Here is a 27,997-nt window from a genome sequence, read left to right on the forward strand (position 1 = left end):
GTGTTAAGCTTCTATCTAGTTATCATTAGTCTTTGTTCTGTTATTGTTGTTTTTTCTTATAATGCCGTTGACAATTTTTGAGGTTCGGATTTGAGGCTATCTCTATACTCCCATTGCTTACTGGGACTTTAAATGAAACTGTCATTGTTAACATTAACAATTGTTCTACTTGATTTTCTAGCTCAGAATCAATATTAGAACATCTATCTTATGAGAAAATGTATTGGTAGTAATAAAGGAGCCACCTTTTTGACTTTGAGAACCAATTCTCCTTGTCTAGTCTACTGCATGCAATGACTACTGTTCAATAAAAGAAGACACATGGCCACAGCTCTGTGTGATAGAAATGTCATTTAGCTTTAGAGAAAGTGATCTACTGCTTCATACTGCCTCCATCCCTCAGATTCTTTCATGCTTTGGTTCTTTGTAAGGTTACCTCTTATCCTGCTCTGTGTTGTGTTGGAGTAAGAATGGTTATGAACAAGCCTTGAAAAATAAAAAATCAATGTGTTTCATGCAGTGCTCTGTGAAGTTTCTGATGAAGAGGTGATATAAAGGCTGGCAGAATGGAACACAATATTGCCACAATATTGCTTCTCCATCATAATTGTTGCCATGAAATCTCAATTTTCCACTTCACTTTCTCTTTCTCACTGACCTCTCCTCCCCTCCTCTCTTGACCTGCATCATGTTGGCCTCTCTCTCTCCTTTCTTTACCTCTCAGGCTGAAAAGATGTCATGGCAGTCATGGCTTACTGACATGGGGCTCACAGCACATCCTCGTTACATCTTTGAGCATGTTTTAAAATCTTTTATATCAGCCTGATGTTTAGGTATAAATTAATATTAACACCTTTATTTAGAAATGATAGCCTATAAATGAACAGATTAGATCAAGAGAGAGAATGGAATTAATCAATCGACGTTAAAGATACATTTTGAAAATAGTCTATTCACTACAATTATCTCATACTACACAGGAACATTTCTGATGCTATATGTGCACGTGTGAGAAAGAATCAGAGGTTTATACACACCATAATTATTGCTTAGTCTGAGGTGAGAGGAAAAGAGAAGTGAAAAGTGTTGTTACCATGGTAACCTACATGTCAGTGTAGAAGCACGACCCGCCTTTGTTTTTTTTTTCCAGGTGAGAACACAATCAGACACCGCACGGTGATGTAAACGTCTACAACCTTCTACAAGAGCGATGCCGATGATGGCAAGCCAGAGGAGACAAAGGTCAGTCACAGTGAAGATGTCTTATAGAGAATACGAGATAAAGACAAAACTGAACTGAAGATTTCTCAGCAAATGCTCTGCAGCAGTTTAACAGTGTTACAGAAGTACTTTAACTACAACACAGATGAACACAGTGAACACCTGCTAGCTTTTAAACTAATAGAATTCATTTCACACTGCTTTGCTAATCATTCCAGTTAAATGTTCTATATTTTTCGGTTGATTGGAATGGACTCAAAATCCCCTTCTTCCTTTTATAGGATTAAAATGATGGTGTGAAGGATCTCGTTTCCAATGAAACATCTTAAAGATGATTGTACAAGGACATATTTTCTCAAAGCTTTCTTACTTAATATTCACTTCTGGCACTAATGAAATATCATGATTTGGAATCTTGTCAGTGTAGGGACATCATGTCATCATCAACAATAAGTACCTTTTGATCCACTTATACTGTAAAGCTCTTTCCACTAGTCAGGTTAGAACATCAGAGACGTACTTTTAGTAGACTTTTCATTGCTAATTACAAGATTACTTAAGTTATTTATTTGTCTTTAAGTGGTTCAATGTGAACATTTGCCATGCCACTGGATAGCATTTATAGAATAGCAAATCTTGATTTGTTTGAGATGAAGCATAAGAACACATGCTATGAGGGTAAGAAAATCTAAGAACTACACAGTGTTGCTTTTTCTGTATAATTGCTCACAAAGTTGTGTCTGTATAAGACTCTGTATATGACTCTTTTAAATTAATGTGTGTTGATTTGTCGCCTTGAATCTTCTAGTTCTCATCATTTCAATGTTACTCTCTGTCGTCAAACAATGTTACTTTCCCATCTAAACAATAAATTAACTCTCTCCCTTCAATAATACACTGTTCCACTGAGTGCCCCTAAGGGCCGGGGGAACATGCATTTAATGTCAGTCTTTCAGGCAATTGCAGTCCAGTTGCATTTGTCGGCCACTGTAGTCTGAGCCTGGATTATCAAAATGAGGAAGTGGAGTCAGCAGCCTTTTAGCTATGGCACAAATCAAAGAAGTCAGTAAACACCAGGCCCGCATTATTTTCTTAGGCAGATACATTAAATGATGAATCAAAGCACAAACTTCTCACAGTTTGTGGAAGAAAGAATAGCTCTCCATCCAGGATGTCTGCCTGAAACTTGAGAGATATCCATAGATATTATTCTAATAAATTATTTCAGAGTATCTACTAACTATTTCAACTATATTTCTACAAAAGAAGTAAGCCAAACATTGTCAGTATCTGAGTTCAAGGACCTCATTGTAGGATTAAAGGGGATTTATTCCAGGCTAGAGACATTACACACTGTTATTTAAAAAAAGTGATGAATCTATCATAAGAGCTGAGCACAAAATGAAAGCATGAGCTTGGACTGCACACCAGGAGCCAGTGAGAGAAGACTTTATAGGCAAAGCGCCTGGGACAAAAAGTAAGAAGTGTTGACCCATCTGGAACACTATATTTTACAGACAGCTGACAGAGCCAAACCATCATTTCCTGGAGGATGAGTATGGAATAATGAGGGGAGCAGCAACTTTTCTCCATAGTCTCAGACTTTGGCTAGTCTCTACAGACTTTGACTAGTCTCACATCCGCATGTCAACGGAGGATGCTGAATTCACAGTATTCATTGAGACACTGTGCCCGAAAGGAGCCATTGGGCTGCAGGTTCCAAACCCCCAAAAACTAAAGGAAGTCATCACCCCTCCTCTCAGGACTTCTTGTAGTTTTCTCAGAGCACCCATGAATACCAAAAGTTAAAAAAAAAATGTTCCCCTTGCCCATTGAAAAATAAATTCTCTAGCTATTGATAATGATATCCTCTCACACATGACTGGATAAAAATGTATCAAATGAAGTGGAAAATGTTTTGATTGTTGGGCATTTGCTGGTATTCATGATCTAACCATGGTAGTGAAAAAACAATGGTTATAATCAATGCAACAGGGACGTGTGATTTCTGTCCACTGTATGCAGTATCATTGAATATATAAACAACTTATCTGCTGTTTATATTAAGGGTGACTTTATAAAATAATAATATACAATAATTGTGATGCACTGTTAAGACGATGAACCTGGTGTGCCTAAATATGAATATTCATGTAAGCCTGAATAGAAATATAATAGGTTTTTTAAAAAAGAAAAGACAAATGGAAATAGCTCTTCTGGTTGAACGTATAGGCTTTATCTGCTTAAATTACCTCTTTAATTATTAATGTTACAAGGTCAAAAATGTTATTTTTTCAATATCTCTGTCCACCCTTCTCTTCTTTTTTGTCCTGTTTTGTTTTCTTAAAAATGATAGCAGACACAACATCTGCCTATGCCACTGCTTTCAATTGAGCTCATAAAACAAAATTTGGCATGAAAGTTTTGCTGAAGTTAAGAAAAATATATGTGTTAAGATTTGTTTAAACCATTCAATTGTAATTCTTATAGATGAACGGTCATAAACCGGCTCAATGGCCATGACGAAATACGAGAAAGGACCGTCACAGAACTTATAGAAGCACTCCAATAATCATGTTACTCACAGACTTTAAAGAGTGTTGCTGCTAAGTGTGCCTTGGCTTGCCACACTGTTGAGCTAAGGAGACTTTTTCATCTTATTTTTGGGCCTTTAAAGACCTTTTCTTGGTCTGTGAAAGATTGTGAAACGCAGATTAGTTAGGCAGCAGTAGCTCAGTCTGTAGGGACTGGAGGGTCGCTGGTTCAAGCAAAAATGAAAGCATAAGCTTGGAGTCCCAGTGCGAATCAAAATCTGGATGTTGGTCTGGCAGCTGGAGAGGTGCCAGGGCCCTTCCTGAGCACTGCCGAGGTGCCCTTGAGCAAGGAACAGAACCCCCAATCACTCTGGTGTGCTCCATACAGAGCAGAGTGTAGCAGCCCCACTCTGACATCTCTCCACTAATGCATGTTCACAGGTCCTGTTTGTGTGTGTGAGAAGCATGTCCCTCAATAACAGAGTAAAACCAGAACTTCCCTCAGTGATTTAATGAAGTATTCAAAAAAAAAAATAATCTGCTGAAACAATCCCATTGAAGCAGAAACTGTGCAGAAAACTAATGTTTGATTCAATGCCATACTTATTGGAATAACAGATGAGCCAGAATTACTTTCTTTTGAATAACTTGCTTAATGAGGTCACATTCAAAAGAAAACAGTTTAATATTGACTCAAAGTGTTCAGCACTGGCTACATGATAACAAGCAGACAGTGTGAGGAGTCTACCTGCTGTGTCTCCACTGCTTTACACTAACGGATGATGACTGCACTGAGGACAGAAGAGACATTGACATGACAAATAAAACTGCTGGACCCAAACTGAATCCCACAAGAAAGACATGTTGCTGAGTGTCTGAGTGTGTTTTTTAGGGGTGAGCCCAAATAGTCGAATATTCAAATACCTGTCTCCCTCCTCCCCCAAGTGTCTCTTTGGTTTCTATGGAGACCGAGGTAAGAAGAAAGACAGCTGACACCCTCCCTGTTTCTCTCTCCTTCCTCAATGACCCCCCCCCCCCCCCCCCCCCCCCACCCTCCTCCCCAAATGTAAGACATGTTAAACTCTTTTGTTTCTGAATAATTGAATGATGCAATCCTGAATGTTCTTTACTAAAATCAGAAATGTTGGCTTTAGTCGAATATTCGACGGTTGGAAATAGCCTCATTCCACTGCCAGTCTCACAGAGGAAAATCTGCTTATGGTGAATTGTAAATGGACTTAAATAGCGTTTTTGTAGTCTTCCGACTGAAAGTGCTTTTACACCGCAGGTCACACATTTACCAATTAACCACACATTCAGACAATGGCTGCAGCAGCTGCCATGTAACATGTCCATCAGCATGAACTTATCCCAACACATTGAGGCTGGGGATAGACCCCTTCCGGTTAAGAGACAGAGGACCAATGAGCTACAGCCCCCTGATGAATAAAAAGAAACAAAGATAATTCTATTCCAGCTATGTGGGGGTGCTTAATGTCTAATTTGACGAATATCTTCCTGTTTTCTCCAAATAATTTAATTGGCTACAAGAAACATCAGTCTTCGGCACAGTAGCCTGCAATGGCTGGGAATTGTGACTTGAAGGTCTTAATTGGCCAAATGAGGTGTCAGTGGAAAGGTCAGAGTGAGGCCGACATTTTGATGTACTGAAGTTGTAGAAATGAATTCATAAAAAATTATGATTACATGAAATGCAGTGGAAAAAATGTGTTTACTGATATAATGTGTTAAAATCTTTCACTGGATTTGAATTATGGAGACCCTTGCCAGAGTACAGTATCTTCTTTAACAGGTTATGGTAGATTATCCCATATTGCCGGGCCATTGGAGCAGTGAGATCTCGGTTGGCCTTTATATCATTTGTATCTTGGCAGTCTGCTTTCCTTTCTACTTTAAGCTATGAATTTTATATTGTGAATGTAATATTGTTCTAGGATCACCACACTGCAGACTTAATGAGAGAGGATCAACTCCTATCATAGAATGAGTGTCCTCTCCTCTCGTGTCCTCCTCCCCTCCTCTCCTCTCCTCTCCTCTCCTCTCCACTCCACTCCTCTCCTCTCCTCTCGTGTCCTCCTCCCCTCCTCTCCTCTCCTCTCCTCTCCTCTCCACTCCACTCCACTCCACTCCTCTCCTCTCCTCTCCTCTCCTCTCGTGTCCTCCTCCTCTCCTCTCCTCTCCTCTCCACTCCACTCCACTCCACTCCACTCCTCTCCTCTCCTCTCGTGTCCTCCTCCTCTCCACTCCACTCCTCTCCTCTCCTCTCGTGTCCTCCTCCTCTCCTCTCCACTCCTCTCCTCTCCTCTCGTGTCCTCCTCCTCTCCTCTCCACTTCTCCTCTCTCCTCTCCGTTTCCGTTTCCGGTGAATGTGAGTGACAGTGGTGGTGTTGCGAGTGGCGCGGTGATTGAATTGTTTGCTATCCTTTCTACTGTTTTCAAAGTGCATGATCAGGTAAGATTGTTTTCATATTTATATTGAGTGTTGTTGGCTGTGTAAGACAGATCGTTGGAGGGGTTCTCGGGAGGAATGGCGTCTGCTGAGACGCCACCTCCGACTCTCCGACAGGGAGTTCGGATAGTCCCTCCGAACGGTACTGTTACCGTGGAGGAGGTTTTGTTAGCTGTAGGTGAACAGGTAGGTCATGATAAACTTTAGTATGCATCCCGAATGAACAAGGCTGTGGTTGTTTTTCTGAAGAGTCAGCCTCTTGTGTATCAGCTGATTGAGAGTGGTGTGTTCATTAGGGATTTGTTTGTACAAGTTTCCCTGTTGTCAGTTCCCTCTACGCGGATCACCGTATCCGGTGTTCCGCCGTTTATTTCTAATGACTTGTTAGAGAACGAGCTCTGCAGATTTGGGAAGTTTGCGAGTGCTTTCAAAACTGTGAGTCTAGGGTGTAAAGATCCCAAACTGAAACATGTTCAATCTTTGCGGCGTCAGTTGTTCATGTTTTTGGAGTCGCCCACACAGACTCTGGAGGTTTCCTTTCGAGTTAAACATGGTGACGCTTCTTATATGGTGTATGCAAGCTCGGGACAATTCAAGTGTTTTGAGTGTGGTGATGTGGGACACAAACGTTTTGCGTGTCCGCACAGACAGCAGGAGGCGGCTAGTGCTGCCGCTGACGCGGGCAGCTCTGCTAGTGCGGCGCATGCGGCGGAGGCCGCGTCCGTGCCCGCGTCCGTGCCCGCGGCGGAGGCCGCGTCTGCGTTCGTGCACGAGGCGGAGCCCGCATCTGCGCCTGGTGCTGAGGCTGCGGCTGAGGTAGAAGTGGTTTCGACCAGCTCTCAGGCTACAGAAAAATCACAGACTGTAGATAATGATAAAACGGAAGATTCCACAAGTTCTGCAGTTGTAGATGTTTCATTGAAGGAAGGTAAGACCAGGCATCATGTGAAGGAGAGGACATGGATGTAGATTATGAGTCAGACAATGCATCCATTGCTGATTTGCCAAATAGTGGCTCTGATCTTTATTCTTTAGAGTCAATCAATCAATTTATGGATGAAACGTACAAAAAAAACAGTAACAATAAGTGACTACTTTAGTGATACTGATAAGTTCATAAAGTCAGTCGGCATACTGAAAAGACAGGTCGGTTTTGACCTCCTGGATGAGAAAAAACGTTTCCGTCTAAAAAAGCACATCACCACACTGAGGAAAGCTGGAGGTAAGAGGGTGAAGAAGACAAAGAAATGATCATGCATCACAAGGTGTTTTTCTTCTTCTACTGTTCCCTGTTTGTGTCTACTTGTCTGTTTTTTCTCTCTGATCTTCCTATGAGGAGTCTTAAGATAGGATCTCTTCACATTAATGGTGGGAGAGACAGACAGAAAAGAGGCCTTATCTCTGAGATCTCAACTCAGAAAAACATTGATATCTTGTTTAGAGACTCATACCACACCATCAGATGAGACAGATTGGGGTTTATGGTGGGAGGGCTCTAACTACCTTAGCCATGGCACCAACTTTAGTGCAGGAGTAGCCATTTTGTTTAGAGCATCTGCAAATGTAAAGATCGTCTCTTGTGCTGAAATTGTAAAGGGTAGGCTTTTAATTGTAAGAGCAGAAATAGAGGACACTGTTTTCTGTTTCACTAATATGTATGCTCCAAATAATGGAGCTGAAAGGGTAGTTTTTTATACCCGCCTCCAAAAGGAGTTACTGATCTACCATCAGGATCAGATCATTCTTGGTGGTGATTTTAACTGCACACTTGATTTCACCGTGGATAGAATAGGAGAGGAGCCACATCCACATTCATCCCAGATTTTAAAAACTGTCATCTCTCACCTGGATTTGTTGGACACATTTAGAGTGAAACATCCACAATCCAGACAGTATACATGGGTCAGGGTTAACAGTAACAGGGTGTGTGCAGCTAGACTGGACAGGGCTTACATCTCCAGAACTCTCAACCCCAGATTCATTCATTGTAATATTCTGCCTGTTGGCTTCACTGATCACCATTTTGTTAGTGTGGAGCTGATTATTTCACCAGGTGAAAGGGCTAAGTCCTTCTGGCATTTTAATAACAAGCTTCTACTGGACAATGTTTTCTGTAAAAACTTTGGTTGGTAAAGCTCAGATTCGTGTTTTTTGTCAGCAGTACACGTCACACTCTTCTGCTAGATTAAAAACAGTCGTTAAAAATCTTGAGGACAACATTAAGAACCTTGAGGAGGGGTTAAATGGGAGTGTGGATCCCACCACTGGTACCCTGCTGAAGGAGAAACGTATGGAGTTGAGCTCTTTCCTGCAGGAGAGGGTGAAGGGAGCTCTTGTGCGGAGTCGTTTCCTTCAACTCAAAGACATGGATGCCCCAACGTCTTTCTTTTTCAATCTTGAGAGATCTGTGGCTCAAAAAAAGCTGCTGACATGTCTTAAACTGCCAGGAGGTCGTATAACAGCTGATCCAAAGGAAATGAGCAGTCATGCCATGCAGTTCTATGAAGATCTGTTTGGAGCAGAGAGTTGCAGCCAGGAGTGTCGCAGGGAGCTCCTGGAGGGTCTCCCTCGGCTCAGTGTGGAGGAGAAGTCTCTTCTGGAAGGGGAGCTGACTCGGGAGGAGCTCACTGCTGCTGTCACTCAGATGGCAACAGGAAGAGCACCTGGAATAGATGGGTTGTCTACAGACTTTTTTAAGAGGTTCTGGAGTATTCTTGGGTCTGACCTGCATAGTGTTTTAATGGAGTGTTGCAGGACCAGGTCTCTTCCTGGTTCTTGTAAGAGAGCAGTTCTTTCCTTGCTCCCCAAGAAAGGTGACCTGGCATTGTTAAAAAACTGGAGGCCGGTTACTTTGCTCTGTGCGGACTACAAGATCTTCTCCAGAGCTTTATCGAACAGACTAAAGGACGTTCTGGGAAGTGTGGTCCATAAAGACCAGAGTTACTGTGTTCCAGACCGGACAATCATGGATAATGTTTTTCTTATCAGAGATGTCATTGATGTGTGTAAAATCTATAATATAAATGTTGGCATTGTGTCACTGGATCAAGAGAAGGCGTTTGACAGGGTTGATCACTCGTATTTGTTTTCTGCACTGAGGTCCTTTGGTTTTGGTGATGGTTTTGTGTCATTAGTTGGTTTGTTGTATCAGGATGCACAGTGTTTGGTGAGGATGGGGGCGGGGTTGAGCCAATCCCTGTACGGCGAGGGATCAGACAAGGTTGTCCCATCTCCGGCCAGCTGTATAGCTTGGCTATTGAGCCCTTGCTGTGCAGGTTGAGGGGCCGGCTCAGCGGACTTTCTCTGCCCGAGTCCTGTAGAATCGAATGTCCCCCTACAGTTTCTGCCTATGCTGATGATGTAAACATCTTCATCTCCAATCAGGGGGACGTTCGGTGTCTGCAGGACACCCTGTCCCTGTATGAAAGGGCAACAGCTGCACGGGTGAACTGGGAAAAAAGTGGTGCCTTATTGGTGGGAGAGTGGAGGGACCAGGCAGTGCCCAGTCTGCCTGGTGGACTTGAGTGGGGGAGTGAGGGGTTGAAGGTGTTGGGGGTTTATTTGGGTACCGAGGGCTTTAAAATTAAAAACTGGGAGGGAGTTAAGGAGAAAGTGTGCGCTCGGTTGTCTAAATGGAAATGGTTGCTACCCCAGTTGTCGTATAGGGGAAGAGTTCTGGTGGTCAATAACTTGGTTGCCTCGACTCTCTGGCACAGACTTGTGGCTTTGACACCTCCAAGAGGGCTGATGGAGGACATTCAAAGGGCCATCCTGGACTTTTTCTGGTCAGGCAAACACTGGGTCCAGGCGGCAGTCCTCTACCTGCCGGTGGCTGAAGGGGGACATGGACTTATAGACATTCAGTCAAAAATGGCCTCATTCAGACTTCAGACTGCACAGAGACTCCTTTTCACTTGTGGTCCCAGCTGGATGGACATCGCTCGACTGCTGCTGAGGAGAGCTGGACGGCTGGGGTACACTAAGCAGCTCTTTCTGTTAAAGCTCGAGGAGGTGGATCTCACTGGTTTAACATCCTTTTATATGTCTGTAATGCAGGCATGGAAAATGTACACATTCAAAAGAAAAAAAAGTGAGAGTCCGGGAATGTGGATCTTTGAGGAACCGTTATTTTTTAATGATTTCATAAGGACTCCAACTTTGCAGTCAGCCAGTCTCCGGGCCAGTTTCAGAGAGGCAGGCTGCACAAAACTGGGTCACCTGGTAAGACTGACCCTGGACGCCCTCAAAGAAAGGACCAATATCACCTCCAGCCGGGTGGTTGAAAGAGTGGTGGAGGAAGTCTTTGCTGCACTTCCAGTAAAACTTGTAACATTTCTAAAGATTGAGAATCTGTGTGAGCAGTGGAGTGAAGAGGGTGAATACAGCTTCCCATCTTTGTCTGTTGCCCCAGATGTCGGGGAGTGGCAGGAAAGAGGAGGTGGGCTGCTGTCCTTTAGTACTCCTGTTCTGGAGAAGTTCCAGGATGCAGGGAAAAAGGCACTCTATCAGTCCTGTGTTAAGGTCCGACATCTTCGTGGTTCGTCGGGAGTGAAAGAGTCGAGGTGGATCGAGTTTTTTGGCCCAGATGTTTCCCCGAAAGGCAGCTGGCGGTCCCTGTACAAGCTGCCTGTTGAGAAGAGAACAGCAGATCTCCAGTGGAGAGTTGTGCATGGGGTTATAGCCACGAACAGATACAGAGCACACATTGATCCAGGGGTGTGAGAGGAGTGTTTGTTTTGTTCACTAACTGAAACTTTGTCTCATCTGTTTCTTGAGTGTCCCAGGCTCTCACTCTTGTTTGTCCTTTTGAAAAGCTTGTTTGAAGCTCTCGGGGAGGATTTCTCTTATGTATTGTTTGTTTTTGGGCCAAAGTATTCTGCAAAGAAAAAGACTGTACATACACTGTTGAACTTTTTATCTGGCTCGGCTAAGTTGGCCATTTGGCTCACACGCAAGAACCGAGCTCAGGGTACTGGCTGTGTGGAACCGGTGCTGGTTCTGGAGGGACTTTTGAAGGCCAGACTAAAGGTTGAATTTGCCTATTATCAAATGATGGACAATGTGGAAGACTTTAATAGTGTATGGGCTGTGGAAGAAGCTTTGTGCTCTGTGGGTGGGGATGGAGAGCTGATTATTAATTTTTGATGCAGTAAATGTTGTTTTTGTTGATATTGTGATTTTTGTTGCACTTGTTTTGTTTTATTTTTATTTATTTATTTATTTTCTTCTCTTGATCGGAGTGATGATGTGACAGTGTTATAATTTTTCTCCTGGTAGTGGTAAAATAAAAGGATTTTGAAAACCAAACCTCTCGTGTCCTCCTCCTCTCCTCTCCACTCCTCTCCTCTCCTCTCGTGTCCTCCTCCTCTCCTCTCCTCTCTTGTCCTCCTCCTCTCCTCTCCTCTCCTCCTCCCCTCCTCTCCTCTCCACTCCTCTCCTCTCCTCTCGTGTCCTCCTCCCCTCCCCTCCTCTCTTGTCCTCCTCCTCTCCTCTCCTCTCCTCTCGTGTCCTCCTCCTCTCCTCTCCTCTCGTGTCCTCCTCCTCTCCTCTCCACTCCTCTCGTGTCCTCCTCCTCTCCTCTCCACTCCTCTCCTCTCGTGTCCTCCTCTCCTCTCCTCTCCCTCTCCTCTCATCTTGTGTCCTCCTCCTCTCCTCTCCTCTCGTGTCCTCCTCCTCTCCTCTCCACTCCTCTCCTCTTGTGTCCTCCTCCTCTCCTCTCCACTCCTCTCCTCTCATGTCCTCCTCCTCTCCTCTCCCTCTCCTCTCATCTCGTGTCCTCCTCCTCTCCTCTCCTCTCATGTCCTCCTCCTCTCCTCTCCACTCCTCTCCTCTCCTCTCGTGTCCTCCCCTCTCCTCTCGTGTCCTCCTCCTCTCCTCTCCTCTCGTGTCCTCCTCCTCTCCTCTCCACTCCTCTCCTCTCCTCTCGTGTCCTCCCCTCTCCTCTCGTGTCCTCCTCCTCTCCTCTCCTCTCCTCTCGTGTCCTCCTCCTCTCCTCTCCTCTCGTGTCCTCCTCCTCTCCTCTCCACTCCTCTCCTCTCCTCTCATGTCCTCCTCCTCTCCTCTCCCTCTCCTCTCCTCTCGTGTCCTCCTCCTCTCCTCTCCTCTCCTCTCGTGTCCTCCTCCTCTCCTCTCCACTCCTCTCCTCTCCTCTCATGTCCTCCTCCTCTCCTCTCCCTCTCCTCTCCTCTCGTGTCCTCCTCCTCTCCTCTCCTCTCCTCTCCCTCTCCTCTCGTGTCCTCCTCCTCTCCTCTCCACTCCTCTCCTCTCATGTCCTCCTCCTCTCCTCTCCTCTCCCTCTCCTCTCCTCTCGTTTCCTCCTCCTCTCCTCTCCTCTCCCTCTCCTCTCGTGTCCTCCTCCTCTCCCTCTCCTCTCCTCTCGTGTCCTCCTCCTCTCCTCTCTACTCCTCTCCTCTCGTGTCCTCCTCCTCTCCTCTCCACTCCTCTCCTCTCGTGTCCTCCTCCTCTCCTCTCCACTCCTCTCCTCTCGTGTCCTCCTCTCCTCTCCTCTCCCTCTCTTCTCATCTTGTGTCCTCCTCCTCTCCTCTCGTGTCCTCCTCTCCTCCTCTCCTCTCCTCTCGTGTCCTCCTCCTCTCCTCTCCACTCCTCTCCTCTCATGTCCTCCTCCTCTCCTCTCCCTCTCCTCTCATCTCGTGTCCTCCTCCTCTCCTCTCCTCTCGTGTCCTCCTCCTCTCCTCTCCACTCCTCTCCTCTCGTGTCCTCCCCTCTCCTCTTGTGTCCTCCTCCTCTCCTCTCCTCTCCTCTCGTGTCCTCCTCCTCTCCTCTCCACTCCTCTCCTCTCCTCTCATGTCCTCCTCCTCTCCTCTCCTCTCCCTCTCCTCTCCTCTCGTGTCCTCCTCCTCTCCTCTCGTGTCCTCCTCCTCTCCTCTCGTGTCCTCCTCCTCTCCTCTCCACTCCTCTCCTCTCATGTCCTCCTCCTCTCCTCTCCTCTCCCTCTCCTCTCCTCTCGTGTCTTCCTCCTCACCTCTCCTCTCCCTCTCCTCTCCTCTCCCTCTCGTGTCCTCCTCCTCTCCTCTCCTCTCCCTCTCCTCTCCTCTCCTCTCCCTCTCCTCTCGTGTCCTCCTCCTCTCCTCTCCTCTCCTCTCCTCTCGTGTCCTCCTCCTCTCCTCTCCTCTCACTTTAATAAGAGACTTGTGTAAAGAAAAGTGTGGCAAAAACCAGATGGAACCTTGAGAAGTTAGCAGCAGCTGTGTAAATCCAGTTTCAGGCTGTGACTCTCTCTTACAAATAAAATAATGGTTACCAAGATAGTCTCTTAGCAATAATATAATGAGAAAACAAAGCTCTCAGTGTAAGAAATAAAAGCAAGCTGAAATCTCTTCCCGAGCTTAGGGACCTATCCTACGCAGCACAGGTGTATTTCCCACCCAACACAATTTTCATTTTTACACCCTGTGCTCATTTTGTTTAAAACCTGAACCTGAACACAGATTTGCATCCAGGGTTTTGTTTGTGTGGTGGTTTTCAACTTAGGGACACAGAAAACAACTGCCCATGCATCAGACCTCAAAAGTCTGTAGAGCAGCATGTTCCTGCTATTAAGAGTTGAAGAATACTAACACAAAACTCCCCTCCATGCTCAATCTCTCCAATTTGTGTAGTTTGCCCAACGTGCGCAAAAACACACATAGTTGCATGACAGTTTGCTTTCTAAGAGTTGGATTGACTCTTACACATAATCAAGTGGCACCAACAATCGAGCCCACAGGTAAAAATACCGACTGCCCAGTGTGCATTACTCCTTATTCACGCATTGTAGAATGATGCCTCTAGCAGAGAAAACAAGTAAAACATGTTTACAGCAAACCTTTATTGAGCATGCAGAACATGAGTTTACAGAGATCCGAGGAGATCCGAGATTTTAATAATTAAGCTTAAATGTTGTTGTCAGAATGTTTCAGCGAAACATAACTTTAATCCGACATCAAAACAGTTCAAAGAGTGTCATGTGTGTTCAGGGTCACAATGGAAAGACAGAAGTTAAAAGATCCAGATGTAGTTCAGTCTATCTCAGAAAAAAGGGAGAAATCCGCCGTGTAAGTAACATTGCGTCCTGCAGGTGCTCCCAGCTCCCAGGGAATGAGAGCTGCCACTCTGATTGGTTTGCTTTATGTTACACCAAATACTCAAAACACACCCATGTATAATCAAGTGACTTAATCCAAACACTTTCCACTCTACACCGCACTTAGTGCCTAGATTGTGCTCTGCATAACGACGTCAAACAATGTTTAACTGGAAAAACAATATTAGCAATGCCTTCAATAATGCCTTCCATAAAGCCTCACAAACAGCAACATCCATGTACTCAAGGTCAGAACACAACAATTGACCATGAAAAGGAAGTATTTTCTATCAACTGCTGACTCAGCTTGTTGAAAGTTAAAATGATGTAATGTTGATCACAGGAAACATAAGTGTGTAAAGCAGTGGGCGGTCATAAATAAATCACTAAGAGAGAATAATTTGTGACATTTCTAGCTAATGACAACCGGGTCATGAAAGCCTTAACAACAACTTGTTCTCAAAGTTTTTCCACGTGAAAAAGCATTACAGGAAATTATGATTTTCATATTTCTGGCAGCAGCTGTTGTTGTTTTCTTGGAATCATCAGAAGAACCTGTAAAGACATCATGAAAACCGAAGGCCATCATAGACAAAAAGACGGACAAAAGAGCAAAACATGTCACCAGCAAGTGAAAAGTTGTCAAGCCTTATTACTTTTCTCACTGGTTGATTGGCATATCACCATTGTCGCCCCAAGGAATTCTGAGGGAAAGCAACAGGGCTTATAATGACTTATTGTTGCTTCAATAAGAGGGACTTCATCACACAGCAGGAGGTGTTCATTATAGGAGCCACAGAATTAGTCTGTTTTCCAATCTCCTTTTGAGCGTCTCAGCTTTGAATACCACTGCCATGAAGGACATGTAATGATCTGGTCCAAAGACAAAATTGACCAATGACCTTTGACCTTTACCGAAACAGTAACCTCTACATTATTGAATGCCTTAAACAGAGTATGACTCCGACGCTTTATTACTCTATTTAAAGGCAGACAACTCGTGTTTTAAATGGTTTTCAACTATTTATTCAGAAATCAAACAGTTTGAATATAGCATCCAAAGCTCCGACCTCATCACTCCTCGCAGACTGTTTTAACATGCAGACATGAGATAATATCTTCTTAACTCTTCTAAGTTAGAGCTTGCAGGTGGATGCTGGGTTGATGAAAGTATGTGCGCAGTCAGCTCAAGTTGTCTGCCTGGACTAGCTTGCACGTGTCGTTCCATACTATAAGTTGTTGACTATGTTTGATTCTATTGCAGTTGAGGATAAATGTGCAAAATTATTAAACAATTGTTTAAAAATGTTTTAAATCTTCAATCCTAATGGTTCCATGGGGAGTTTTCTTGTAAAAAAAAAACAAAAAAAAACAAGCCTTTTCAAATGTAAGTGTATTAATACAACACTTTTTAATTGTTGAAGTGTTGATTAAAACCCACACAAAGGGTTTTTTCTACCACATCATAATCTTAAAACTAATTTTGGATCAGTTTTGATCAAGAATAGCATCTGTAGTTTTGACAATATTACAAATCATACATCTAGAATGTCTTGATACCTCGGTGTACTAGAATACCTTGATATTCCCCATAGCTCATTTAACATTAAGCTTGCCAGCTTGCAATCTCCATCGTCCCTGCTCTTGCTGTTTATTTGTATTTATGGTTCTTGCCAAACCTCTGACACATATCATCAAACAGGAACATATATGTCATTGTTTACAGGGGCTCTGAAATTGAAATGTCAAGCCCAGTGAGCTCTCACTTTTGCCTTGTATAAATCTACTGTACATACAAGGCAGCTATAATGCAGATTGAATGTAATTTAAGATGTGGAGCAGCTTTCATTGATGTATGTCGTGTGCTAAAAGCCTTTCAAAACAACTGTTAGCAACCTCTGCTTAACTTATATCTAAATGAAATAAACATCAGCCATCCACTGCAAAGGGGAAAAGAAGAACCTCCCTCCTTTTCCCATCCTTACCTCCTCCGCTCTCCTCCTCATCGATGCTGTTCTTGATGCTGTCGTACTCCTCATCAATGTTCTGGTTGCCTCTGATCTGACTGAGGACACGTCGGGCCTTCTGGGTCAGCCCACACTGGATTAACCAGCGGGGGCTCTCCGGCAGGAACAAGAATCCGATGAACTGGAGCACGGCAGGAAACACAGACAGACCCAACATGTACCTGAAAACACAGGGAGGGGATACATGGACTTAAAAATACATGAAAACATTTTCTTTGCTTTTAACTATTTTCTATTTCCAAATCAATGTGGAAATCACATTAAAATGTTATCAACGTTTCTTTTTACAAATATAGGCAGCAAAAAGGTAGTCAATTCATTCCCCTTTATGTTGAGCTATTTCAGGGAAGAATCAGGTGGGTTACTTCATTAAATATTAACGCTGGGATTAATGTCAGGACTTTATTCAGCTTCTTCTGCTTAAATAACCTCAGCAGTTGTTATTAGCATTTTAGCTAAACCGCGATAAGGAGCTGTAAGTAATGGGTAAACATGCACAGCAATACTGGAGGAATAATGCACAACAGTTACAGTGTATATTTGATTGACTAGTGCATGTTTAACTTGCATTTCTGACAGCAAACCCAAACTATAAAGCACTGATTTTAAATAAACCTTATAGAGTAACTTTCTACTCCCTTTTTCCTCTTTTTGTCAACTCGTTCAGACAAAAAGGATTAAAAAATGTATTGAAAAAAAAAGAGAAATACTAAAAAAATCGACAATATTTTGTGGTATGAAGGCAAAGACTAAAAATTTGTACAAGACAAAGAAATTAAAGAGATAAAAAATGTCATTATGATCAAATGTTGGTAAGCATTGGAGGTAATAGATGTGAAGAAAAAGCAGATTGCCATTTTATTCTCCAGAGAGTGGGGAAAAAATCCAATAAATCTCCCTGCAGTGAACACACAGACATATAAGGCTTTACTTCAGCTGCACAGACAAAGATGTCAATCAGACAAAAAATCAAACGCTAAACACAATAAGAGTCTCAGAAAAAGCCGTTATTGTGTATGAATCACATCAATCTAAGGGCTTTTAAACAATCTTAGTTATCTGTGTTAGAACCACGCTCGAAGCAAATCCTTGCAAACATGAAGATTCTTATCTGCGATTTCTTACAGCTCGACATTCAAGCAACCTAGACTCTGTAAACCTGAATTCAGTGTGACGGAAAGACAGGGTGCAAATAGAAGCAGGAAAGAGTGAAGAAAGTAACAGCTAAAAGAAAGAAGAAAGAAAGGAAGGCTGTGTGTCTCATATGTACAGATCTGGGTTGATCCATGCATGTGTTAACATTTGGAAAGAGGGTCTGAGCCAACCCGACTTTTTCTGGCATTTAAAATGATAAGAACCGGATTATATCATATCTGGCTATAAGACCATTGAGAGGGACCCTTAGAAAATTATCTAAAGTGTAAACATTACCAGAAATATATTTCCAAGGAGGATAAGATATAACATATACTATGCATGTGAACAGTGTTTGTCTCTGTGTCTGACCTCCATCCATCGCGCTGCATGTAGCTGAAGGCGCCGTCGATGAGGCTGGCAGTGAACTGTCCACCGGTGATGAAGAGGGTGTTAACAGTCACCAGCCGACCCCTGAGGTGTGGAGGAGAGGCCTCAGCGATGTACACTGGCACAGTCATAGAGGCAATACCTACACAACAGGGAAGGAGAGAGGGAAAGGTCTGTTAGCTGCTGGTTCTACGGGGGTTAAGGTATTATGGATTGCCACTTGTACAGCAGACTTTCCTAGTCCTCAAAAAAAAAAATCTTAAATGATGAATTTAAAAAAGGGAGTACCATTTTCAGCTAAATCATGACCAAAATCATATTCTAACACCAATAATCTAACATTAGCCCTTAACAAAAACATATAACTTGATGATTACTATTATTACATCAATGTGTTAAAGTGATACTTCACCCATTAGCATTAATCTTTGTATCATTAGAAACCTGGTAGTATTTTTGAATGGTCATACATCCCGCCCTCATTTTCCCCTGAGATGGGAAATCTTTGTATTTTTAAGTCTGAAAAGGAGCTTCAAGTGACGCAAAATGATGATTTTTGCGTCACTGGAAGCTCTTGTGGTTAGCGGTGTGAAACTACAACACCAGTTCTTCATATTTTCGACCACTGAAGCTACAGACCAATCACAGATCAGTGGGTGGGAACTCACTCCCAGAATCGAAACTTAACGTCCGCCATATTGCTTGGAAGCTATGCTAACAGGCTCTGTGGAGAAAGCTGATAATGGTGAAAAAATATAAATATAGCGGCGAGACGGCTGCTGCCGACAGGCCGGTCTTGTGTCGCAGCGGCTCTGCTGGACACAAGACCGGCCTGTCGGCAGCAACCATCTCACCGCTATATTGCCACCGCCGGTGAGGAGCCCGGGCCGGCTCGAGCTGGGGCCTTAGTGGGAGTGGCCTGCGGTGCTGTGCATTCTGGGAGTTGGTGTCTTTCCACATCCACATGAGCCAAAAAGACACTTTCTGCCTTTTCTCGGTCAAGAAGGCACCAACTTCAAAATGTATTTCACATTTCTACATATATGACTCAATGTCAATACAGATTCATGTTTCAACGGGTGAAGTATCCCTTTAATGAAGTGGTCACTAGTTTTACAACATTACAGTTTTATTGTTGTAAGTTAAACTTAGCAAAGCCAGCAGCTTTGTGAAGTTGTTCATGGGCCAAAAATGATCACATTAGGCTGTTCAAATGCTTACAGAGACTTCGCTTACTAACCAATGTCAAGCAAGTATACAAAGTAAAGCAGTCAGCATTAAATAGGTCTGATAATAATGCATTACATTTTTTTTATCAAGATTAATCACATGCTATTTTGTCTCTTTATGCAACACACTGGATAAGCCTCTGCAGTGTCTCCCTATAGTCACAATGATTGAAAAGAACGACACTGCAGCATCTTTGAATGTCTCATTTCAAACTCAGCTGACGAGTCCAAAGTAATACTCATCTTTTGACATCAAACATTACATTTTTTACTGTTTCTTTTAGATGTTTTAATTTAGTTTTTGATCCCTAACAGGTTTTTTAATGTTTAAGAATGCTAACATTCTTTATTTAGCACCAAACATAAAAAAGAGAAGAGAGTGGTGTCCAAAGGATTTGTTCTGATATTCATCATTTACAAAGGTTAATGTTAAAGGAGTTACTTAGCCTATTCTAAATTAACCACCTCACTTTGAAGCTCAAAGTCATGTTCTAGCATATTTAAGGTTATTTCGTTAACATTAAAACACACATATGCACTTCTTCACTCACAAACAAAAGTAAGAAAGAGTGAGGCTTTTTCCTGAATGTATCTGACAAGGTGACACGAGACCTCTGCTTTCTGCGGCCTGCTCCTGATAAGCTCTATTAATAGTCTGCCTCTGCTTTCTCAACACCCCTCCCCTCCCTACTGCCACACACCCTGCCCTTGATGGCCGCCATGACTACGTGGCTACCTGTTGCTATGGCAACCACTAGCTGGGAAAGCAGCTGCGCTGTCTCAGAGCGAGCACCACACTGTGGCAGCTCTGGGGAAGGTAAATCAATAACGTTGAACAAAGATTTGTCTTTTCTTTTTTTCCCCCTCTTTCAATGGGACTGAAGAGAATGGAGCTGTTTGGAAAATGAAATCCCCGTCATTAGCATATTAAAGCAAGTTTACATTTCTTGGAGAAGAACACATGATCATAGGAGAGGCAGACTCAGCCTGCTGTCATCCTCAGAGATGTCAGACTTGTTCCTTGATTCATATTGATTTCTCGACTGTGCAAACATACCCAAAGGATTTCAACTCAAGTCTTTATTTTAGTTATGGCTTAAGAAAGGATTTTCATCTGACAGGGGGAATCCAAGATCCAGATCAGCTCTGAAATCTAATCAACTGCTCTTGGCATTGAGGCTGCCTGCTGAGGAAAATGATGCTTGATTAAATCCATTCATGAGTGTTTGAGAGATGCTGCTGAAAGACAGACATGAGGAAACCAAACCTCTGTGACAAAGGTTACGGTATAGTTGGGCCTTGCGCAACTATTAGTTTTAATAAAAAATGCAGTGTACGGAGTGATAAAAAGAGCGGTGGCTTCATTGCATGGAGCATCTGTAACACAACCAAAGATATCTGAGGAAATTCTAAATGTGACGACTGCTTAGAGACACTGCATGTTAAAGACTTTCAGACTGGAATCAACATTCAGCTTGAGAGTTTGCTCTTTGTGTTATGTACCTCGAAAGCATAAGCAGATAAACACTGCAAAGCAAATGCTTGCAACTTTGAACTTTGTGGAGCAAGAATCTGAAATGTTTATGAAGACGTGTAAAAAAGCCCAAGACAATGCAGTGTTTCAAAGGGATAGGATACATATAGTAGACTAATTGTTTTTAAGGAAATGATTGACAGTACTCTACGTTTTTCTTATCATCAACAGATCCTTTGTAAAGATTTACATTCTACATTTTTCCCAATGTTTGAGCCTGGCCCAGGCCTAGTTCCTATTGAATATAGCAAAAATAAAAAGAGCATTTTCTTCTGCTATTGTTTTTCCACTATTTTAAACTGCAGACAAAGACTCACATGGTGCAGGGGCATTTATAACAGCAAGACAGTGTATGGGCAATGACCAAAAGGAAAGTGTGATTTTTGTAACTGGTAAAGAAGCATGTTCCTGCATGCATCATTATGAATCAGTTATGATGTACCAATAGTTATTTGGACAACAAAAGGTTCTATGGCACAGAAACTGTTTGTTTGTACAATAAAGTTTATCAGACCATTTTTGGTTTTAGTCTCTTTGTGGCAGAAAAACAGGAAACAACACAATGTTATCAGATTTAACAAAACGTCTAAATATCAATCAATCAATTTATCTTTACATTAATTGATTGTAAAGAAAACATTAATCCATCAAAGTTACAGTGGAGCAAGGATAAAAATGTAGTTCAAGAAAACGACTGTATCTTAAAAACAGTGTGATGAATAGATCTCTCTTCAAAAATAGATTAACTCGTCCTGAGCAGACTCTGTAGGATATGATCAATATGTCTTTACTGGCAGGCTATGTACCACAGTCATTTAAAGTAGCGGTAATCAAACCTCTACTCAAAAAAACTACTCTGGACTCAGGAACTCTGGCTAACTATAGGCCTATATCCAACCTTCCTTTTTTCTCGAAGATCCTGGAGAAGGTGGTAGCTAAACAGCTGTGTGACTTTCTCCATGACAACAGTTTATTTGAAGAGTTCCAGTCAGGATTTAGAGTCCACCATAGCACTGAGACTGCACTAGTTAGAGTTACAAATGATCTACTTCAGCTTCAGACAGGGGACTTCTGTCTGTGCTCGTCTTGTTAGATCTTAGTGCTGCTTTTGACACCATTGACCATCAAATCCTGTTACACAGACTAGAACATTTACTTGGAATTACAGGGACTGCTTTAAGTTGGTTTGAATCCTACTTATCAGACCGATCTCAGTTTGTACATGTTAATGATAAGTCCTCTATGCACACCAAAGTTAGCCATGGAGTGCCACAAGGTTCAGTGCTTGGACCAATTCTCTTTACATTATATATGCTTCCTCTGGGAAATATTATGAGGAAACACTCCATACAGTTTCATTGTTATGCAGATGATACTCAGCTTTATGTATCAATGAAGCCCGATGGTACCAGTCAGTTATGTCAGCTAGAAACGTGCCTTAAGGACGTTAGGACCTGGATGACCAGAAATGTTTTGCTACTTAACTCAGACAAGACTGAAGTTATTGTGCTAGGCCCGAAGAACCTCAGAGAGACTTTTTCTAGTGATTTGACTGTCCTTAATGACATCAGCCTGGCATCTAGCACCACTGTTAGGAATCTAGGAGTTCTATTTGATCAAGATATGTCCTTTACCTCTCACATCAGGCAAATTTCAAGAACAGCCTATTTTCACCTTCGGCCAAGCACCATCTTAACTTAAGGAGCTACTAGTGCCGTACTGTCCCTCGAGAACATTACGGTCCCAGAATGCAGGCCTGCTAGTGGTACCTACAGTCTCGAAGTGTACTATGGGAGGTAAAGCCTTCACTTATCGGGCTCCTCTCCTCTGGAATCGTCTTCCAGCCGGGGTCTGGGAGGCAGACACAGTCTGTATTTTTAAGAATAGACTTAAAACTTTCCTTTTTGATAAATCTTATAGTTAGGGCTGGTGCTGGTGTAGACCAACTCTTAGTTATGCTGCTATAGGCTTAGACTACCGGGGGAACTGGCACCTTGCGCTCCCCTCTCTCTCTCTCTCTCTCTCTCTCTCTCTCTCTGTCTCTCTCTCTCTCTGTGCATATACAGTACATCATATTACTGCATGTATCTATCTGTAAATCTCAGTCACTAACCTACTTTCCTGGGAGCTCTTGAGCTCTCTTAGGCTCCTCAAGATCGTTGGTTGACGGCCTGCCAGAACAACCCCATCCCTCCCCACCGAATTGTTGATGGTGGCCTGCCAGAACAACCCCCTCTCCACCGGATTGTTGATAAACAGCTTGCCTCCCCCCATCCCCTTGCTCCCTATCCCTCTTCCTGCATCTTATCCCATCTCTCCCCCTATCCCTTTCCAAGCCCGGTGCAGTCTAGGCCTGTGAAGACTGTTTCATCATGAGCCGGGGATCCGGCCGAAGATTTCTGCCTTTTAATAAGGCAGTTTTTTCTTACCACTGTAACTTTTGCTGCTTTGCTAAAGTGCTCATGATGGATAGACCGGATCTCTGTAACATAGCAATAAGTAAGGTCTTTTACCTGCTTTTTGTAACATAACAATAAGTAAGGTCTTTTACCTGCTTTTTGTAACATAACAATGAGTAAGGTCTTTTACCTGCTTTTTGTAACATAACAATAAGTAAGGTCTTTTACCTGCTTTTTGTAACATAACAATAAGTAAGGTCTTTTACCTGCTTTTTGTAACATAACAATGAGTAAGGTCTTTTACCTGCTTTTTGTAAAGTGTCTCGAGATAACACTTGTTATGAGTTGACGGTATACAAATAAAAATTGATTGATTGATTGATTGATATTGATTTCTGTTGTTGAAAAAAACAAAACAAGACAAAGAAGCTCATTTGCAGTTCAATTAAATAATTTGGGGTTGTTATCATTTCATGATTGATTAAGAAACATGTTAGGAAGGTTTCAAAGTTGAGATTCTATCACCATGGGGGCATCGTGTCAGGATGCAGGAATCCAACAAGGAAACTTGAGTTTAGGTTTATTTTGTCCAATTTAGTTAAATAACAAGGGTAACAGAAAACACACATGGGATGTTTGGAAAGTCAGTGCAGGATGAAAACATGAGTGCAAGGGAGTGCAGTCTTAAATAAGGAGTGAGCAGGTGAATTCAATCTAATTAATGAGAGACAGAGTACAAACAGTAACCAATCACGGGAGAGGGGAGAAACCAGGAAGTGTACTAAAGGAGGTGCAGTAGGAAAAGAGAGGAAGTGAAAAGAAACAAAATAGTGATCTTTACTACAATGACCATTATATCAGGCAGCTCAGTGGGTAAGAAGTACCTCTCCCAACCGGCCAGCCAATGAGACCCACTGCACAGCCAGTGGAGTCAATGTGATTGCATATGAACAGAATAGTGAATGTGTGTGAATGAAATAGTACTGATTGTCAGTTGTGCACTTTATGTAGCAGTCTCTGCCATCTGTGTGTGAGTGTAGTGTGAATAGGTGAAAATTACATGTAGTGTGAAAGTGCTTTGAGTAATCAGAACAATAATAATAAAAAAGAAGCTCTATAGTCCAGTAATTTATTTGAATAATGTGAAAATTCACTTCCACCACTCTCATTATGACTATAATGTCATGACCCTTTGTAAGTCGCATTAGATATAGAGAAGACATTGGCTGAAATAAACACTTTAATTCAGTTATGCAATTAAAAAAGTGTAATGATTAATATGCTATAGCTTAAGCCTGAAGATTTATCAGAGACCTTGTGTGGCAGTATCTGATTAGACGTTCTTTTCCAGACCTTTCAGCTACATCATGTGTGGCCTTCAGTAGACAAACTCGGTTTTAGTTCTCACAAAGTCATTATAGTTATTTTATTATGTGACCTAATTATATAATTTCTACATAACAAAGGGTGTTCATAAACCCAAAATCAGGGACCTTCCCAGGGTGATCACACAAGCCTTTCACATCAGACACAGAACACACATCATGGCCAGAGGCAGAGTGTTTTATATAGTATACTGTATCTTTAAGAGCAATTAGATCTGGCTTGTTTATAAAGAGCTTGATCATAGAAAAAAAAGAGATTAAAGGTCATTTCAATAGCTGCTTTGTGTTTGCATATAGGATGGCATTATGCAGAAGCACACACAGAGATGGTCATATGCACAGATCACAGCACACTTCACCCTAACAAAACAGATCCTTTTCCTGTCTTAACGCCTCTATTTGTATTCACTCCATACAGCCAGACCTCTTCGTCTCATCTTCTAGAGCTTATTTCCACCCATGTTCCACTTGTATCCCTCTTAGCCATATGTACCAGCAGCTTGTCTCTGTCCAAACTAAACCTGCTACCACAGAAGCCCCATATGTCTACAAGTGAGACACTACAAATATGTTAAATATGTACACAGATAGACACGCTGGTGGAAGCTGCTGTCAGTACAGAGTGTTGTATTCTGCTACAGAAATACTCAAACAACAGACAGTACACATAACATACAACACAGTATGTATTTCCTTATTTCCTTGTTAATTGTTTAGCACCAATACAACAAGTCAAATTCCTTGTATGTTTAAATGTACTTGGCAATAAACCCAGATTCTGATTCGAGTAAAAGTACATCTCAACGACAGACAAAGTAGTCATTGCCTCATACATAAGGTTGATGGTTAAACTTTCACATCTGGCTGCAGGTGGTGATGGGAAAAATTTGCCGGAGCCCTTTCGAGCAAATGCTTGACGTTGCATCAATTTATGGACTTTTATATGAAGTGTTTTTATGCTAAAATTCTACAGTCAGCTTCAGTCAGTCATTATGTTTACATGTGGCTAGAAAAAGTCAATTTCTTTGTTATTCTGATTAATACTGGACTTAAAAACAAAAGCGTATAAACGTGTTTGAAGGACTGAAATCCTACAATGTTGAATTTCTCGACTAACACACCTAGATAATAAGGTTTGGGACACATTCACTCTTGCCTAATGGTGGACCCAAATTGGCCCAGGCTTTCTGCGCATGCTCCACAGTTCCCCGTGCTTTGACCAAGATAGCAGAAGTCACTTTGTCATCTGCCTTCAGATATGTTCGTATATGATAAATTAAATGGAAAGCATTGCATGGAAAGCAAATGCATTGCATTTGGATTTAAAAGCACAGAATGTATGAAATGTACAGAGCTTTAAAGTTGCCCATGTTTTCACCGTTTGACAAATAACCCATTCTGCTGCTTGCTAACTTGTTAGCAAGGTCAACCGGTAGAAGATCCAATAGTAACTATATTCTGAATGGGGACATATAATGTACTTGTATCTCCACTTACCGTAGCAGGGTCAGACATTCTTTGGTCAATAAATCAATTCTTCTCTGGTGCTTGTTTAATGGGACAAGGACCAGAGTCCATGTCCCATTAAACAAGCACCATGTTAAAACAAGTGCTTGCAGGAGTAGATCCTAAGGGGTAGGTAAAAATAACTCATTAAAGGGGGTAATGTCATTGTAGTAAAGATCACTATTTTGTTTCCTTTCACTTCCTCTCTTTTCCTACTGCACCTCCTTTAGTACACTTCCTGGTTTCTCACTCTCTCCTCTCCCCCTTGATTGGTTGTTGTTTGCACTCTGTCACTAATTAATTAGATTGAATTCACCTGCCTATATTTAAGACTGCACTCCATTACACTCATGTTTTCATCCCCACATGGGGCGGCAGTTCAGCAATGGTAAGGTGGTTTTTACTCCTATTTTAGTTAATATCTAGTCCATTTTAATTTATCCTAAGTACTTTATTTATCTTTATTTCCTTCAGAAAGTAATCTAATTTGACTATTTTATTGTGCTAATATTATTGTATTTGTCTTTCAGCATGGATGTTCAATCCCATGTGTGTCTGCCGTTACCCTCATGATTTACCTAATTTGACGAAATAAACCTGTTACCTATACTCAAGTCTTGTTCAATCTTGTCGAGTGGGGAGAGCAAAGTTAGAATTATAAATTACCTACAATCTCTTGAAGTAAAGATTTTTTAATTGATTTTTTTAATTGGTACAACCTTCCATTGGTATGTTTAAAATTACTATGACATTTTCATTATTACAAAGATTTAAAAAAAATAAGATTTAAAGAAAACTTAATTTTCCTGGCTCCAGGCTGCAGCCACACACTCTTGAATGGTTTTGACAAATCTAAGAGGTAGAATGCGTGTATCATTTGCATGAGAGAAATCTTGATTCACAAGTTGCATCACGTGGATGAAAGTGAAGCTATCACTAGCTTTTATTTCTGAAAGACCCACATTTCTTAAATTGCTTTAATGTGAATCCCTCCCAAACTCAGTTGCAGTAATTTCCTTTTCTTGTTAATGAGCTCTCCTTTAAGCACCAGGGACAGCTCTCAGCATGCGCTTCATCACACACACACACACACACACACACACACACACTCTAAAGTCATCGTCTGCTCAGCCTCTAAGTAGCACTGCCCACTTAAATGAAGGGTGTGTCTGTTCTTGTGAAGACGGCCTTAAGGCACTTTGCACAAAGCTCGGGACTGACTAACTCAATCAGCTTCTGAGAGAGCTACTTCACTTGAACCCTCCATCTCTGTGATGAAGTAAAGGAACAGACCAGACAGTTTCTGGTTCTAATAGATGGTTGTGATGGAGGATGCTAATTTGAGGCTAATGAAGGATCCTTGAAAGTGTAGGGTAAGAATTTGAGAGGACAAGATACAGCCATGAATGGAGAAGTGATTAGACTCAAAGATAAAAGATGTGCCCCCTTTTCCAATTAGATTAAGTGTGTCTAATTTCACAGTGGATTGTGCAAACTGAGATTTATTTGGGAAAAGGTAAATAAAATAATATACTATGGGACATGATGGTCATTATGTTTTAACTAGAGAGATAACTTAAAGAGATGTGACTTTCACATTCAAAGAAAAATAAAGGCCTCATTAGGTCTTCACTTGTCTTCTACCCTGTTGGTGAGAAAATGTGGCTTAATTATATAAACCAACGTGTTAATCATCCAGCCTCCAGGTACAATTAAATGTTATCACAATGTAATTAACTAAACTATTTTTATGCAGAGCATTCATCTACTGCTTCCAAGGACAAAACAATTTAAAATTCACTACTGCTTAAATGTTTAGCCGGAAAACCTGATTAAACACAATCTTTCAGGATGACTGTGCGCTTCTAGTTGTGTAATGGTGGATTTAACAAGGGCACCATGTACATTGACTACAGTCCTCATCGCAGCGGTCTCAGGTTCCACTCCCGGTCATGTCACTATAGGGAATGTTGTTACCCACTCTCTCTCCCCAGATTGTGCTGTCTCTCAAGCCGTCTTGTCAAAGAAAGGCAAGACATCCTAAAAACAAGTTAAATGTTTTTTTCTTGGTTAATTTAAAGGCTT

The 27,997-nt window shown here is 42.0% G+C and overlaps 1 protein-coding gene across 1 annotated transcript in view; it reads right to left on the reverse strand.

Moving 5' to 3' along the window:
* The window catches only part of LOC132956768 (proton myo-inositol cotransporter-like), a 96,231-nt gene that overhangs the window by 60,169 nt on the left and 8,065 nt on the right, over nucleotides 1–27,997 (reverse strand). Inside the window, exons 2-3 of the mRNA XM_061030396.1 lie at nucleotides 17,842–18,001; nucleotides 16,294–16,496 (exon numbers count right to left, since the gene is read on the reverse strand). Coding sequence (XP_060886379.1) covers nucleotides 16,294–16,496; nucleotides 17,842–18,001 — 363 coding nt within the window. The remainder of the gene's footprint in view (nucleotides 1–16,293; nucleotides 16,497–17,841; nucleotides 18,002–27,997) is intronic.

The sequence above is a fragment of the Labrus mixtus genome, chromosome 22 (genome assembly GCF_963584025.1).
Source record: "Labrus mixtus chromosome 22, fLabMix1.1, whole genome shotgun sequence".
NCBI lineage: Eukaryota > Metazoa > Chordata > Actinopteri > Labriformes > Labridae > Labrus > Labrus mixtus.